The 14,823-nt window shown below is 48.8% G+C and overlaps 1 protein-coding gene across 2 annotated transcripts in view; it reads left to right on the top strand.

Annotated features, from left to right (window-relative positions):
• The first annotated feature begins 440 nt into the window (after positions 1–440).
• The window catches only part of PICK1 (protein interacting with PRKCA 1), an 86,853-nt gene continuing 72,470 nt past the window's right edge, over positions 441–14,823 (top strand). The window contains exons 1-3 of one of the 2 annotated variants that reach the window (XM_073644134.1): positions 441–558; positions 11,087–11,153; positions 13,257–13,368. In XM_073644134.1, coding sequence (XP_073500235.1) covers positions 11,113–11,153; positions 13,257–13,368 — 153 coding nt within the window. In that variant the 5' untranslated portion in view covers positions 441–558; positions 11,087–11,112. Of the gene's footprint in view, positions 573–11,086; positions 11,154–13,256; positions 13,369–14,823 lie in introns of both variants that reach the window. The other variant, XM_073644135.1, reaches the window with a different exon arrangement.

Here is a 14,823-nt window from a genome sequence, read left to right as displayed (position 1 = left end):
CTCTTTAGTGTTCTGCAGGACTGGTATCTAGCTCTATATGTCACCATATAGCAGTAATATCAGCGCTGGTCTTTGTATAGAGATTATTTTTAGTAACAGCGCGGTCATCTGATGAGGTTCTCCTACATCCACTATCTGGGTGCGCCACCATAGCTGTAATCAGGGTTACCAGGTGGGGCCCACTCAGATGTTTCGTTTCCCCCTGAACCAAGCCCTAGTTACGCCTCTGGTGCTTAAGACCCTTGCTCTACCCCTGTAGAGGACTTTATGTAATAGCACAAGTAGTCAACCCCACATAAGCAGATAAAGGGGTTGCCAGAAGATCTGCTGATTGCCATGTGACCGCTGTCTATAGGTCCCTCTATAACAGGCATTGCCTCACTACTCCGCGCTGAGGGACAGCAGGTTACAGACAATGGCAGCCGCAGCACAGCGACCGTATGGACGCGCGCCTGCGCAGTACGCAGCTCCACTTCCTGACAGTCAGACCTGTAGAAAGTTACGCGTCACCAGTAGCTGCTGCAACGTCAGATCCCTTGGCGCATGCGCGGTGTTGAGGTGAGTACCGGCAGGTGCGGATGCTCGGCAGCAGTGATTATGTGTTTCTATATTGAGCCTGTACCCGATGTGTTGTCCGGCAGAAGCGCGGACTGCTCTCCCCTTGGTGCCGGTCTGGCGGCCATTATTTCCTGTTACCAGTGTGGTGCGGTTGTATTAGGTCGGTAATCTGCAGATAAGGCTGCAGTGCTCGGTGTATGGGCGCTGTGCTGTGCAGAATGTGACGTCTCCCACAGCTGCCCCTAATGTGAGCTGCTGAGAAAGACCATTACAGACTTGTCCCGGGGGTGTTTACCATTTGTTCATGAACCTGTGACTGAAGTCCCCATACAGAATATACTAATGTGGGCCGCACCCACCAATCTCGATGGGTTCTGCCGACATTTTGATGTGTATGACGGCATCTACCACTGATCTTTGGGGGAGAGGGCGATCCATCATGTCCCATTTCAGAGTGCTCATCCCTCTGTTCTCCCAGAGACACACCGCAGGCTGAGAAGTCTGGTATCGGCTCTCCTGGAGAGAACAGATGTGCCCCTGTGTGTGTGTGAGCCGCCACAGCACCAGAAGGAGCCCGTGTGTGTGTGAGCCGCCACACCGCCAGAGGGAGCCCGTGTGTGTGTGAGCCGCCACACCACCAGAAGGAGCCCGTGTGTGTGTGAGCCGCCACAGCACCAGAAGGAGCCCGTGTGTGTGTGAGCCGCCACACCACCAGAAGGAGCCCGTGTGTGTGTGAGCCGCCACACCACCAGAAGGAGCCCGTGTGTGTGTGAGCCGCCACACCACCAGAAGGAGCCCGTGTGTGTGTGAGCTGCCACACCACCAGAAGGAGCCCGTGTGTGTGTGAGCCGCCACACCACCAGAAGGAGCCCGTGTGTGTGTGAGCCGCCACAGCACCAGAAGGAGCCCGTGTGTGTGTGAGCCGCCACAGCACCAGAAGGAGCCCGTGTGTGTGTGAGCCGCCACAGCACCAGAAGGAGCCCGTGTGTGTGTGAGCCGCCACAGCACCAGAAGGAGCCCGTGTGTGTGTGAGCCGCCACAGCACCAGAAGGAGCCCGTGTGTGTGTGAGCCGCCACAGCACCAGAAGGAGCCCGTGTGTGTGTGAGCCGCCACAGCACCAGAAGGAGCCCGTGTGTGTGTGAGCCGCCACAGCACCAGAAGGAGCCCGTGTGTGTGTGAGCCGCCACACCACCAGAAGGAGCCCGTGTGTGTGTGAGCCGCCACACCACCAGAAGGAGCCCGTGTGTGTGTGAGCCGCCACAGCACCAGAAGGAGCCCGTGTGTGTGTGAGCCGCCACACCGCCAGAAGGAGCCCGTGTGTGTGTGAGCCGCCACACCGCCAGAAGGAGCCTGTGTGTGTGTGTGAGCCGCCACACCGCCAGAAGGAGCCTGTGTGTGTGTGTGAGCCGCCACACCGCCAGAAGGAGCCTGTGTGTGTGTGTGAGCCGCCACACCGCCAGAAGGAGCCTGTGTGTGTGTGAGCCGCCACACCGCCAGAAGGAGCCTGTGTATGTGTGTGAGCCGCCACACCGCCAGAAGGAGCCTGTGTGTGTGTGTGAGCCGCCACACCGCCAGAAGGAGCCTGTGTGTGTGTGTGTGAGCCGCCACACCGCCAGAAGGAGCCTGTGTGTGTGTGTGTGAGCCGCCACACCGCCAGAAGGAGCCTGTGTGTGTGTGTGTGAGCCGCCACACCGCCAGAAGGAGCCTGTGTGTGTGTGTGTGAGCCGCCACACCGCCAGAAGGAGCCTGTGTGTGTGTGTGAGCCGCCACACCGCCAGAAGGAGCCCGTGTGTGTGTGAGCCGCCACACCGCCAGAAGGAGCCCGTGTGTGTGTGAGCCGCCACACCGCCAGAAGGAGCCCGTGTGTGTGTGAGCCGCCACACCGCCAGAAGGAGCCCGTGTGTGTGTGAGCCGCCACACCGCCAGAAGGAGCCCGTGTGTGTGTGAGCCGCCACACCGCCAGAAGGAGCCCGTGTGTGTGTGAGCCGCCACAGCGCCAGAATGAGCCCGTGTGTGTGTGAGCCGCCACAGCGCCAGAATGAGCCCGTGTGTGTGTGAGCCGCCACAGCGCCAGAATGAGCCAGTGTGTGTGTGAGCCGCCATAGCGCCAGAATGAGCCCGTGTGTGTGTGAGCCGCCACAGCGCCAGAATGAGCCCGTGTGTGTGTGAGCCGCCACAGCACCAGAATGAGCCCGTGTGTGTGTGAGCCGCCACAGCACCAGAATGAGCCCGTGTGTGTGTGAGCCGCCACAGCACCAGAATGAGCCCGTGTGTGTGTGAGCCGCCACAGCACCAGAATGAGCCCGTGTGTGTGTGAGCCGCCACAGCACCAGAATGAGCCTGTGAGTGTGTGAGCCGCCACAGCACCAGAATGAGCCTGTGAGTGTGTGAGCCGCCACAGCACCAGAATGAGCCTGAGTGTGTGAGCCGCCACAGCACCAGAATGAGCCCTTGTGTGTGTGAACCGCCACAGCACCAGAATGAGCCCTTGTGTGTGTGAGCCGCCACAGCACCAGAATGAGCCCTTGTGTGTGTGAGCTGCCACAGCACCAGAATGAGCCCTTGTGTGTGTGAGCCGCCACAGCACCAGAATGAGCCCTTGTGTGTGTGAGCCGCCACAGCACCAGAATGAGCCTGTGAGTGTGTGAGCCGCCACAGCACCAGAATGAGCCCTTGTGTGTGTGAGCCGCCACAGCACCAGAATGAGCCCTTGTGTGTGTGAGCCGCCACAGCACCAGAATGAGCCCTTGTGTGTGTGAGCCGCCACAGCACCAGAATGAGCCCTTGTGTGTGTGAGCCGCCACAGCACCAGAATGAGCCCTTGTGTGTGTGAGCCGCCACAGCACCAGAATGAGCCCTTGTGTGTGTGAGCCGCCACAGCACCAGAATGAGCCCTTGTGTGTGTGAGCCGCCACAGCACCAGAATGAGCCCTTGTGTGTGTGAGCCGCCACAGCACCAGAATGAGCCCCTGTGTGTGTGAGCCACCACTCTGCGAGAAGCCCCTGTGTGCGTGTGTGTGAGCCGCCACTCTGCTAGAAGAAGCCCCTGTGTGTGTGAGCCGCCACTCTGCTAGAAGAAGCCCCTGTGTGTGTGAGCCGCCACTCTGCTAGAAGAAGCCCCTGTGTGTGTGAGCCGCCACTCTGCTAGAAGAAGCCCCTGTGTGTGTGAGCCGCCACACTGCCAGAAGAAGCCCCTGTGTGCGTGAGCCGCCACACTGCCAGAAGAAGCCCCTGTGTGCGTGAGCCGCCACACTGCCAGAAGAAGCCCCTGTGTGCGTGTGTGTGAGCCGCCACACCGCCAGGCGAAGCCCCTGTGTGCATGTGGGAGAGCTGCCACACCGCCAGACGACGCATCGATCGGCTGACAGCCATCTCCTGTGTATGGAGGCTTAAGGTCTTGTTCACATAGTGTGTTCATAGGTTCCATCCGAAACCCCCTAAAAGTGGGAGTTCAAATGAAGAAGTTTGTTTTTTTTTCTGAAAATGTCCGTCTTAGCACATCTGGCACATATATGTGGGCTGCTATGTTTCTGTGTTCATGTGAAAAAATGAACATTTTCATCTCATTGAAATCTATGGTCTCCTTGAGGGATCATCTGAAACAGAACCCCCAGAAATGCAGTGTGAACAGGGCATTAGGGGTTAGAGTTGGTACCACTGGTGTTAGGTGCACCCTGCCTGCAGCATTGGTTTCATAACGTCCATCTGAATCCTTGAAAGTCAGGGTTGTGCCTGTCGTCTGTCGGCGCTTCTCATTGTGGTCAGACAGGCTGAGATCACATGGACCCTATCTCTGCTCCTTGTCAGACGGGCACAAGAGCAGTCCTCTGTTTCTGGGCCTCTCTTAAAAAGAGTCTGTCACAAGGGTTTTGCCACCTAATCTGATAGCAGTGTGATTTTGGGTCAGAGACCAGGTATGTCACTTTCTGGGCTGCTTGCTGTAGTTTTGGTAAAATCACTGGTTTATCAGCAGGAGATTATCACTAGAGGACTAGTAACCCTGCTGCCATGTAGTCCTCCATATTGAAGAGCGCTGTATAACCCGCCCCCACCACTTATTGGCAGTTTTCTGCCTATGCACAGTGTACACAGAAAAATACCAATTGTAGCGTGAAGGAGGGTTCGTAATCCACCCACTTTACATAGCTAACACCTTCCTTAGACCACCTCAGGCACTAATGGCAGCCAGTCTGCTGATCTTCGCATCATTGTATCACACCAGTGGAATAAAGAAGGGTTAAGTACCAAGCCGATTTTCTAACATTTAGCTGTTCTTGATATGGCCATTTGTGAAAGTTGTTTACTGGGCTGGTAGTCCAGACTTGGAGGAACACGGTGGACCCCTCCTTATTGGCCTGCTGTATTCATGAGAGGTTGCTGCCCACCCTGCCGCTCTCCTGAGTGACTGCTGCCCACTATACACCGATGGCTGGCACTCCGCACTAAGGACATTTTGATTTTGTAACATACTGTTTACCTTAAGTTTTTCAAGTGCAAGATTCATTTAGAAAAACGGCATATAAAAAAGCAAGGTGGGGAAACCCCTTACCGACATCCACCATAACATCCAGCACAGTGAGGTTTCGGGTTACAGAGCATGTTAAAGGGGCGCAAGATACATTTCTTCCATCACTTTGTGACAGTGTGGGATGTGCACACTGTCAGGATTCCCCTCTATTTCCAGTGCAAGTTGGTGGTGTAGATTCACATGCTCACGGTCAGCTGCCGTCTAGATTCTCATCCTCTCCTCTCAATGGAACATTGAGCAACTACACAAATCGCTCATTGCACACTGTCACGATTCAGCAATCTGCACTTGCATAGAAGTGGCTGCAGATGTTTCTCTTGAGGCTAGAAAACCCCTTTAAAGATACCGGACAACCCCGGCTTAATCAACTTACCGTAGGACCTAAACTGAAAACGGCCATGTCAGCGCCACTTTTGTCATACAATGAGCAGCCTTTCCTTAGCTGTAGCTCATTGCTATTCTGCCCGGGTGGAACATTAATTTCCGTTTTGTGCCTTCATTTTTTTCTTCCCCAGCTTCTAAGATCCATAACTTTTTATTTTTATATGCATCTGAATAAAAGCCTTTTTTTTTTTTTTTGTTCAATATCCACTCATTTTACAATAACATGTACTGCGGTGAAATGGAGGAAAAAAAGTACAATTTAGACGTCACAGGTGTGCTTTTCACACCGTTCATTGTACTTTAAGGGAATCTGTCACCCCTGGGATGTACACTGCTCAAAAAAATAAAGGGAACACTCAAATAACACATCCTAGATCTGAATGAATGAAATATTCTCATTGAATACTTGGTTCTGTACAAAGTTGAATGTGCTGACAACAAAATCACACAAAAATCAGTGGAAATCAAATTTATTAACCAATGGAGGCCTGGATTTGGAGTCACCCCCAAAATTAAAGTGGAAAAACACACTGCAGGCTGATCCAACTTTGATGTAATGTCCTTAAAACAAGTCAAAATGAGTCTCAGTATTGTGTGTGGCCTCCACGTGCCTGTATGACCTCCCTACAACGCCTGGGCATGCTCCTGATGAGGTTGAGGATGGTCTCCTGTGGGATCTCCTCCCAGACCTGGACTAAAGCATCCGCCAACTCCTGGACAGTCTGTGGTGCAACGTGATGTTGGTGGATGGAGCGAGACATGATGTCCCAGATGTGCTCAATCGGATTCAAGTCTGGGGAACGGGCGGGCCAGTCCATAGCTTCAATGCCTTCATCTTGCAGGAAGTGCTGACACACTCCAGCCACATGAGGTCTGGCATTGTCCTGCATTAGGACGAACCCAGGGCCAACCGCACCAGCTTATGGTCTCACAAGGGGTCTGAGGATCTCATCTCAGTACGTAATGGAAGTCAGGCTACCTCGGGCGAGCACATGGAGGGCTGTGCTTCCCTCCAAAGAAATGCCACCCCACACCATTTCAGACCCACTGCCAAACCGGTCATGCTGAAGGATGTTGCAGGCAGCAGATCGCTCTCCACGGCGTCTCCAGACTCTGTCACGTCTGTCACATGTGCTCAGTGTGAACCTGCTTTCATCTGTGAAGAGCACAGGGTGCCAGTGGCGACTTTGCCAATCCTGGTGTTCTGTGGCAAATGCCAAGTGTCCTGCACGGTGTTGGGCTGTGAGCACAACCCCCATCTGTGGACGTCAGGCCCTCATGCCACCCTCATGGAGTCGGTTTCTAACCGTTTGTGCAGACACATGCACATTTGTGGCCTGCTGGAGGTCATTTTGCAGGGCTCTGGCAGTGCTCCTCCTGTTCCTCCTTGCACAAAGGCGGAGGTAGTGGTCCTGCTGTTGGGTTGTTGCCCTCCTAAGGCCCCCTCCACGTCTCCTACAGCTGTGACATCAGCAACCAGAAGTGACCCAGATTGTCGTGGGACACTTGGTGGTACGTGGACTGCATCGGACAGGTGAGGAATATGGTTGTTTGTTGTTTTACGTTTTTTCAGGAGATCGAGTGCTTCGCGGAGGCGTACAATGAAAAAAAACTTAAAAACCGTGTGTTTTTTATTTCATGAAAATACTTTATTCTGGCCGTGTTTTTATTGAAAAGGCTGCGACTATTTTACTACGCAGTTAGTAATGGGGGCATTTTTATAGACGCTCTCCTTTACTAACCTAGGCTTCACGTCAGCCGCCAATACAAGGCTGACGTGAACCCCAACCCCATTCTCCCACTCGCCACCGCTACAAGGCTGTAGGAAGAGAGAGGCTAAGCGCCAGATTTAGCGCATCTTATGGATGCGCCTTTTCTGGGACTGCTGAGGGGTGATATTAATAGATGCGGAGGGTCTAGTATCCATGCCCCCTTCCATGTGTATTAATATCAGCCCGCAGCTGTCTAGTTTAGCTGTCTGGTTAGATTTTATAGAGGGACCCCACATCAATCTTTTTCTGGGGTCCACCTGTAATCTAGCCAGTAAGGGCTAAACAAACAGCTGTGGGCTGATATTAATAGCCAGGGAACATTGTTGGCTAATGGGCCCCTTCCCCGACTACTAATATCAGCCCCCAGCGGTTGGCTTTCCATCTGCTAGTTATAAAAATGATGTGGGAGCCCGCAACATTTTTTTTTTTTTTTAATTTTAGGCTCTGTGCCCATAATTCAGACGTAGTAGTAGCGCTTTGGACACAAATTTTTTCTGCATCCAAAACGTTGCATTCTATTGAACGCAGGTAAATCCACGTGTTCACTGAACCATGCGTATTTACATTTTAATGAGAGGTTATTTTAACTTTTACTTTCATATTTTTAAAAAACTATTTTTATTTTTGACTATTAATTTGTCGTTAGAGCAGGGGTCCCCAACCACCGGTCCTTGGACCTGGACCGGACCGTTGGAGTTTTTTGCCGGTCCACGCCGCCGCAGACCATGACTAAACACTGACTGTGTGCTCTGCGGCGGCGCAGAGCACACTGTGTGGGGTGGATGCCGCCCTCTGTTCTAGAGTCCCGCAGGGTATTAGAGGACCTGTGGTGACATCAAGGTCACATGACTGTGATGTCACCACAGGTCCTGAAGCAGGATGAAGTGAATGCAGCTGAACAGCAGCTGTCAGGGCACGGCTTGACGGAGAGGGGAAGCAGGCTGGCCTCAGTAGACTCGGCAGAGAACATTATGCGGGGCGTGCCAGGGTGGCGGGCTGGACTTAGTGACACTACTCTTTGCCCAGCACAATATGTGGGAAGGGTCGGCTATCTGGCCACAGTGTCATGGCTCCTGGCATAGCTCCTGGCGGGGACCTGGTTTACAATGTAGACCACGTCCCCGCCAGGAGCCACGACACAGGACCTCTGCTGATGTCAGGCCCAAGTGACCCCTCCATAACCGCGCCCCCATATGAACAAAGCCCTGCCCCTTCCCCACCCACACCCCGCTTTGCAGGGCCATGGAAAAATGGTCTTGCTTGAAGTTGGTCCCTGGTGCAAAAAAGGTTGGGACCACTGCCTTAGAGGACATGAATCTTGTGCTATATACAACAATACCACAGTATTTCTGCATATAGTGAAATTCACGGTCTCATTAGAGCTCTTCCACAGGCTGGCTTTCGAGGGAGCCCTGTAAAGACTGGCGTGGAGGTTTTCAACAAACCACCAGCTGTCATAGTATCCCCTTTGGGCCATACGATCACATCATGGGAGCACTGATGGGTGGATAGAAGGACGCGCCTCAATGCTAGCGTGCTGGTATTTCCACTGTCAGAGTTTGACAGCAGCATTTAACAGTTGCGGAGGGAGTGGTTGTTGGAGGCAGGTCCAGACTGTAACACCAGATCTAAAGTGATAATAGTGCAAGTATTGTCATTGAATAAAGTACACATCAGGTCATCCATACAAGGGAAACCATGTCACAGATAGATATATTTTTAAAGTATATGCGCAGTGCACATGGTGCCCTCAGCATGAATTTGGGTATGTTATGGATCATCTGCTGTGTTGTTTCATGAATTGGTATTTAACATCTGCACTATGTCACTTTAAATGTATGATTCTCCATGTGCACTGCACCTTTATATTTCAAAAGTATATATATCTGTCTGTGACATGGTTTCCCTTGTATGGATGACCTGATGTGTACTTTATTTAATGACAATACTTGCACTATATAACTTTAGATCTGATCTTATATATGGGCATTGTATGCTATATATGTACCATTGATAGTGTCCTGGTCTATAGCATAGCTACTTTATGAATCTTAACTATATGGGGCACTTTATAGCTATATTTATGATCTGGGTGGATAGCAACATTGCGTTTATCATGCGGTGTGCACCGTCCTGCTTTACTTTTATTGTTTGTGTTGTATGTTTTTAATTGTTTTGTGGTGTCTTGAGATAATAAATACAATTTATGATTCTTTACTAATGATTTCATGGCATTTTTCGCTGCTTATGATTATGCCCTAGTGGCGATATATGGTATATTAATATGATTTGGGACTTAAATCCTTCTATAGTTTTGGTAACCAGACTGTAACACACAGCCATTATCTACCAGGTATGGGGTGAGTTCACACCGTGAGCCTGCTCCATATACTTGCTACCCAATTGCATCGTACATGTACAGTGGATGTCCGTAAAGGGTTAACCATGTGTTGAAGAGTTATGGCTTATGGAATACAGGTCTGTGTAATATGCTGCCCATACACGCAGCCTGTTTAGGGGACAGATTTGCTGCTGTTTTTAGAAGAAAATGTTTTCTAATTCTAGATTACCATTTTAAGGTTTAAATAGTATTAAAGGGAATCTGTCAGCAGGATTTCACCCTCCAAACTATTTATATGCACATGTACCTCTTGCAAAGATGAGATCAGCAATACCTTTACATGGCCAGTCTGTTCCTCCATTACTGAGAAATCTGCATTTGAATTTATTTATTTATTTTACTCACTTATATAGCGCCATTAATTCCACAGCGCTTTACAGACATGATGGGCACTGTTCCCATCAGGGCTCACAATCTAAATTCCCTATCAGTATGTCTTTGGAGTGTGGGAGGAAACCGGAGAACCTGGAGGAAACCCACACAAACACGGGGAGAACATACAAACTGCTTGCAGATGTTGTCCTTGGTGGGATTTGAACCCAGGACCCCAGCGCTACAAGGCTGCAGTGCTAACCACTGAGCCACCATGCTGCCCATTGATATGCAAATGAGGCTGAAGTAGATCTGAAGCCTCTGTCACTCCAGCTCTATTCCCACCCAGCGCTGCTTCCTCCTGCTTGACTGAAGTGACAGAGCATAGAGGCTGCCAGTCAAGCAGGAGGAGGTGGCACTGGGCGGAGAATAGAGCTGGAGTGACATAGACTTCAGATCTTCAGCCTTATTTGCATATCAATTAAAATGCAGATTTCTCAGCACAAGAGGAAACGACTGGCCATGTAAAGATATTACTGGTCTTGTCATGTGCGTATAAACCGTTTGGAGAGTGAAATCCTTCTAACAAATTCCCTTTAAAGGGTTTCTCCACGACTAGGAAAACTCCTTCTCTATCTGAATGTTTGTCCCCAGGAAAATAAAAACACTTATATTCCCCTCCCGTGCCAGTGCAGTTCCAGCGGTGTCTGCACTCGTGCTCCCGGAACGCACGTGCAGTTGTCATGTGAGCCCTGCGCCCAATCAGCGCTGACATCACGGTCCCCAGCTTCAGACATATCAGTAATCAAGGCGATTGATTTCCATTTGATTACTTACAAATCTGAAGACGGGGACAGTGACGCCAGCGCTGATTAGGCACAGAGCTCATGTGACAACTGCACGTGCGTCCCGGGAGCACGAGTGCAGAGACCGCTGGAACAGCACTGGCACGGGAGGGAAGTATAAGTGTTTTTATTTTCACGGGGTCAAACATTCAGATCAAGAAGGGGTTGTCCTAGTGGTGGAGAAACCCTTTAAATGAATTGCTACTTTCTATATATGTTAAAACCATTTTGCAACAATTAATATGGGCTGTAATTTCTGAGTTCCTATATGTGTTCTCTCTACAGAAAGGCTGACTGTCACATAAAGTGAAATGTTTTCAGAATACGACTATGACCTTGACGAAGACAAACTGTAAGTAAATGCTAAGTAATGGATGATTGTGAGCAGTTGGAGGGAGCCCCGTTAGGGCTCATACTCATCTGTGAGAAAAAACAGACGAGTGCAATCCGATAAAAAAATCGGATTGCACTCTGACAAATGTTATTATATGAGGCACACCTCATCTGCAATTTTTTTCTCAGCTGAAATCAGACTGAGAAAATAAATTGCATCATGCTGCGTATTACTGTTTATCTCGGACGAGACTCGCCGATGCAAGTCAATGGGTGTCAGAAAAAAATTTCACAGCACTCGGACCATGCGAGTGTCATCCTATTTTTACACACCCGTCTCCTTGAAAACCCAACAATTCATCAGCCGTGTACAGTAAAATCACAGCGGGACCGAAATGATAGAATAGAGCAAAGAATAGATATATACATAGAATGGACAGTTTGAAAGCTGTCAGTGACATATATAATTAGTGCAGTGACAGTGTAGTTTACTGTACATGTATTTTATCATTAAATTAATAATTTTCTTCAAAAAATTGTGTGGGCTCCCCCGTAATTTTATTAACAAGCAGAATGAAAGCGGACAGCTGTGGGCAGATATTTATAGCCTGGGAAGGGAGGGTAATGTCCATTCAGCTTCCCAAGCTATTAATATCAGCTCACAGCTGTATACTTAGCCTTTACTGGTTATTAAAATGGGGGACTCCAAAAAAACATTTTTACGTGGGGTCCCAGCAAAGGCTAGGCATACAGCTGGGGGCTGATATTAATAGCCTAGTAAGGGGCCATGAATATTGGCCTCCTCCCAAACTATAAACATGAGCTCTCAGAATAGGCACATTCATAAGATGCTCCAATTCTGGCTCTTAGTCTCCACTCTTCCCACTTGCCCTGGTGCTGTGACAAGTGAGGTAATAGGGTTGGGGTTGATGTCAGATGCCAATACGAAGCTGACATCAAGTCCAGGGGTTAGTGATGGAGAGGAGTCTAAGGTACCCCCATTTCTAACCCCATAGTCAAATAGTGAAATAAAACAACACCACCCAGAATAAAATAATTTATTTGAAATAAACACACAGACTCCTTTAAAATTTAAACTAAACCAAAAAACTTTAGTTACGCCCATTCCGTTGAATCCCATGTCATCTGCAATAAAAATAAAATGATAAAGCAACCTCACCTCTCCGACGTGAAGAGAAGAATCCATTTCTCCCGTGACGGGTCTAGCTATGCTACGTCTAGATGTCAGCCTGCATAGTAGCTTAATGCGACTATACAGCCTGCCATCCTGCAGAGACACTAAGGAGCGCATGCTTACCACCTCAGTGACTCACAGTGACATGATAAAGTTGAGCGGAGTTCATATCCAATGAATTCTGTTCACCTCACTGACGTCTCCGCAAGTGTGAGAAGGTTCTCACTCTCGTGGTGCAGGCAGAAAGGTCATCGGAGTTCATATCCAATGAATTCTGTTCACCTCACTGACGTCTCTGTGAGTCTGAGAAGGTTCTCACTCTCGTGGTGCAGGCAGAAACGTCATCGGAGTTCATATCCAATGAACTCCGATCATCTTCATGACCTCAGTGCATGTGCGGGGAGAACTTTCTCATGCTCGCGGTGATGTCAGTGGATATGTACCCCACCTAACTTTATCACGTCACTGCGAGTCACTGAGGTGTGCAAGCATGCTCTCCTCAGTGTCTCTGCAGGATGGCAGGCTGTATAGTCGCATCAAGCTACTTTTATTGTTTTAATAAAAATAAAAATTCACAATTTCGCTACAGTTTTCAAAACATTATAAGGTAAAATGAATGGTGTCATTCAAAACTACAAGTTGTCTCACAAAAAGCAAGTCCTCATACTGCTGTGTGAACGGAAAAATCAAAAAGATAAGGCTCTTGGGAGCAGGGGAAGAAAATCTGAAAGCACTTAATCAAGAATTGTCCAGCAAGAAGGGGTTAATAGAATTAAAAATTCTATCATTGCATGTGTCCGTCAGCTTGTGAGCACCTATCTAAATGTGTTATGCTGTGTACAATGTAGAGCAGTAAAATGATCCCCACTGTCTGTCTTGTGTGAGTATATACTATATCCGCCTCATCACTCCCCATCTTTATTCCAGGGGGATACCCACGGTCCCAGGCACAGTGTCGCTTAAGAAAGACTCCCAAAATGTAATTGGGATAAGTATAGGAGGAGGAGCGCAGCATTGCCCCTGCCTTTACATTGTACAGGTGAGACCCTTGTGTTATACATTGTTCTTTGCTGGTCAGAATTATTGCTTATTTTTTATAGGTTCATGAAATAGTTAAAATGATAGCTTTAAATGAAATCGAGGTCTCCTACATTTTCTCCTTTCAGCTAGGGATTATGTAAGAATTCACAATTTCATGAGTTTGCTGCTAATTGAGGAAACTTGGGTTGGTCATAAATGGCAGCCTGCATTCTGCTGATAGATTCACAGGGCAACAGTACAAAAAATGTTCTTCTCCCTGACATTGTTATACTTTTGTATGAGGGGTCTTGATTTATCGGAGAATTGCTCAAAGGGAACCTGTCACTGGATTCATGCTGTCCGAAACACGAGCAGCATGATTCAGAGTCTGTCTGCGTTACTGATGTCTGAAGCGTTGCGGTAGGAGACCATGGGGTGAGATGTGACTAGCCGGTGCTGACCCCGGCCTGCTTCTCCACACCGCCACACTCCAGTTAATTCACAGGTATCTCCCCATGTAATCAACTGGAGCGTGGTGGGGAAAAAGCAGGCCGGGGAAACAACAATCAGGTCTGTCCCTATGGTGTCTGGCCGGCTTTACAAAGTATGTTTTCTCGGTAATGCTGCAGCATGTGAGTACAACATACCTGGCTGCAATTGAGCATCAATGACATCAGTGGATGTCAGGGGCAGCTGCAGCCGGGGTCAAGTGATGCGGACTGAGTGGCCAGCGATAGCGCCGCTCACAGGCAAGTATGGAAGCAGAAGGTATTTACAAAATACTTAAACGGTATAAACCAATGGGAGCATTATACAATATAGTGGACCACCTCTTTAACTCCTTAATGGCCACCAATATGCCTTATTACTGACCTGCGAAATAAGAGAATAACGCCCCCTTATTATGTAGCTGACACCCTATTGCATCTGTTATGATCAGTATAATTATCGATCATGGCTGTTTAGCCACCTAGTTGCTGCTGTCAATAGAGACAGCGACATGTAGATGGTTAACAGAAAGAAGGGGCTTCCTTAACCCTATCTGCACCCTATGAGCACGATTCTGTGATCAAAGGTGACTATGGCAACCTGAGTCTAATTAATGACCTTTGTGTCTGCAAGGTGGCGTATTGGAGAATAGCAACATTTTAGTGGAAAAAAAATGTAATTTTTAATTGCTTATTCATGTCAAGCACCTAGGAAACTCATTGATCCCTTAACAGCAAGCAAAATCTGAAGCCGGCAAGGGTGATGAGCCTGCTTCATACCAGTCAGACGCCGGCTGGGTTACATAGCTAGCATATATTAACTATGTAATATAAAAAAACACATTTGATATTGTTATCCCCCAAAAAGTTAAAATCTACAATTATTGAAACCATATGTTAACATAAAAAATAAAACAAATCTCCAGAATTGTGTTTTGTTTTTTTGTCTCTGCATTTGCCTAAAAAATACAGTAGGAGGTGATGAA

This window comes from Phyllobates terribilis, unplaced genomic scaffold (genome assembly GCF_046119375.1).
Source record: "Phyllobates terribilis strain yellow unplaced genomic scaffold, ASM4611937v1 Scaffold_8__6_contigs__length_399053987, whole genome shotgun sequence".
NCBI lineage: Eukaryota > Metazoa > Chordata > Amphibia > Anura > Dendrobatidae > Phyllobates > Phyllobates terribilis.
The sequence above is the reverse complement of the archived record's forward strand: the minus strand, read 5'-3'. Positions and strand labels throughout refer to the sequence as shown.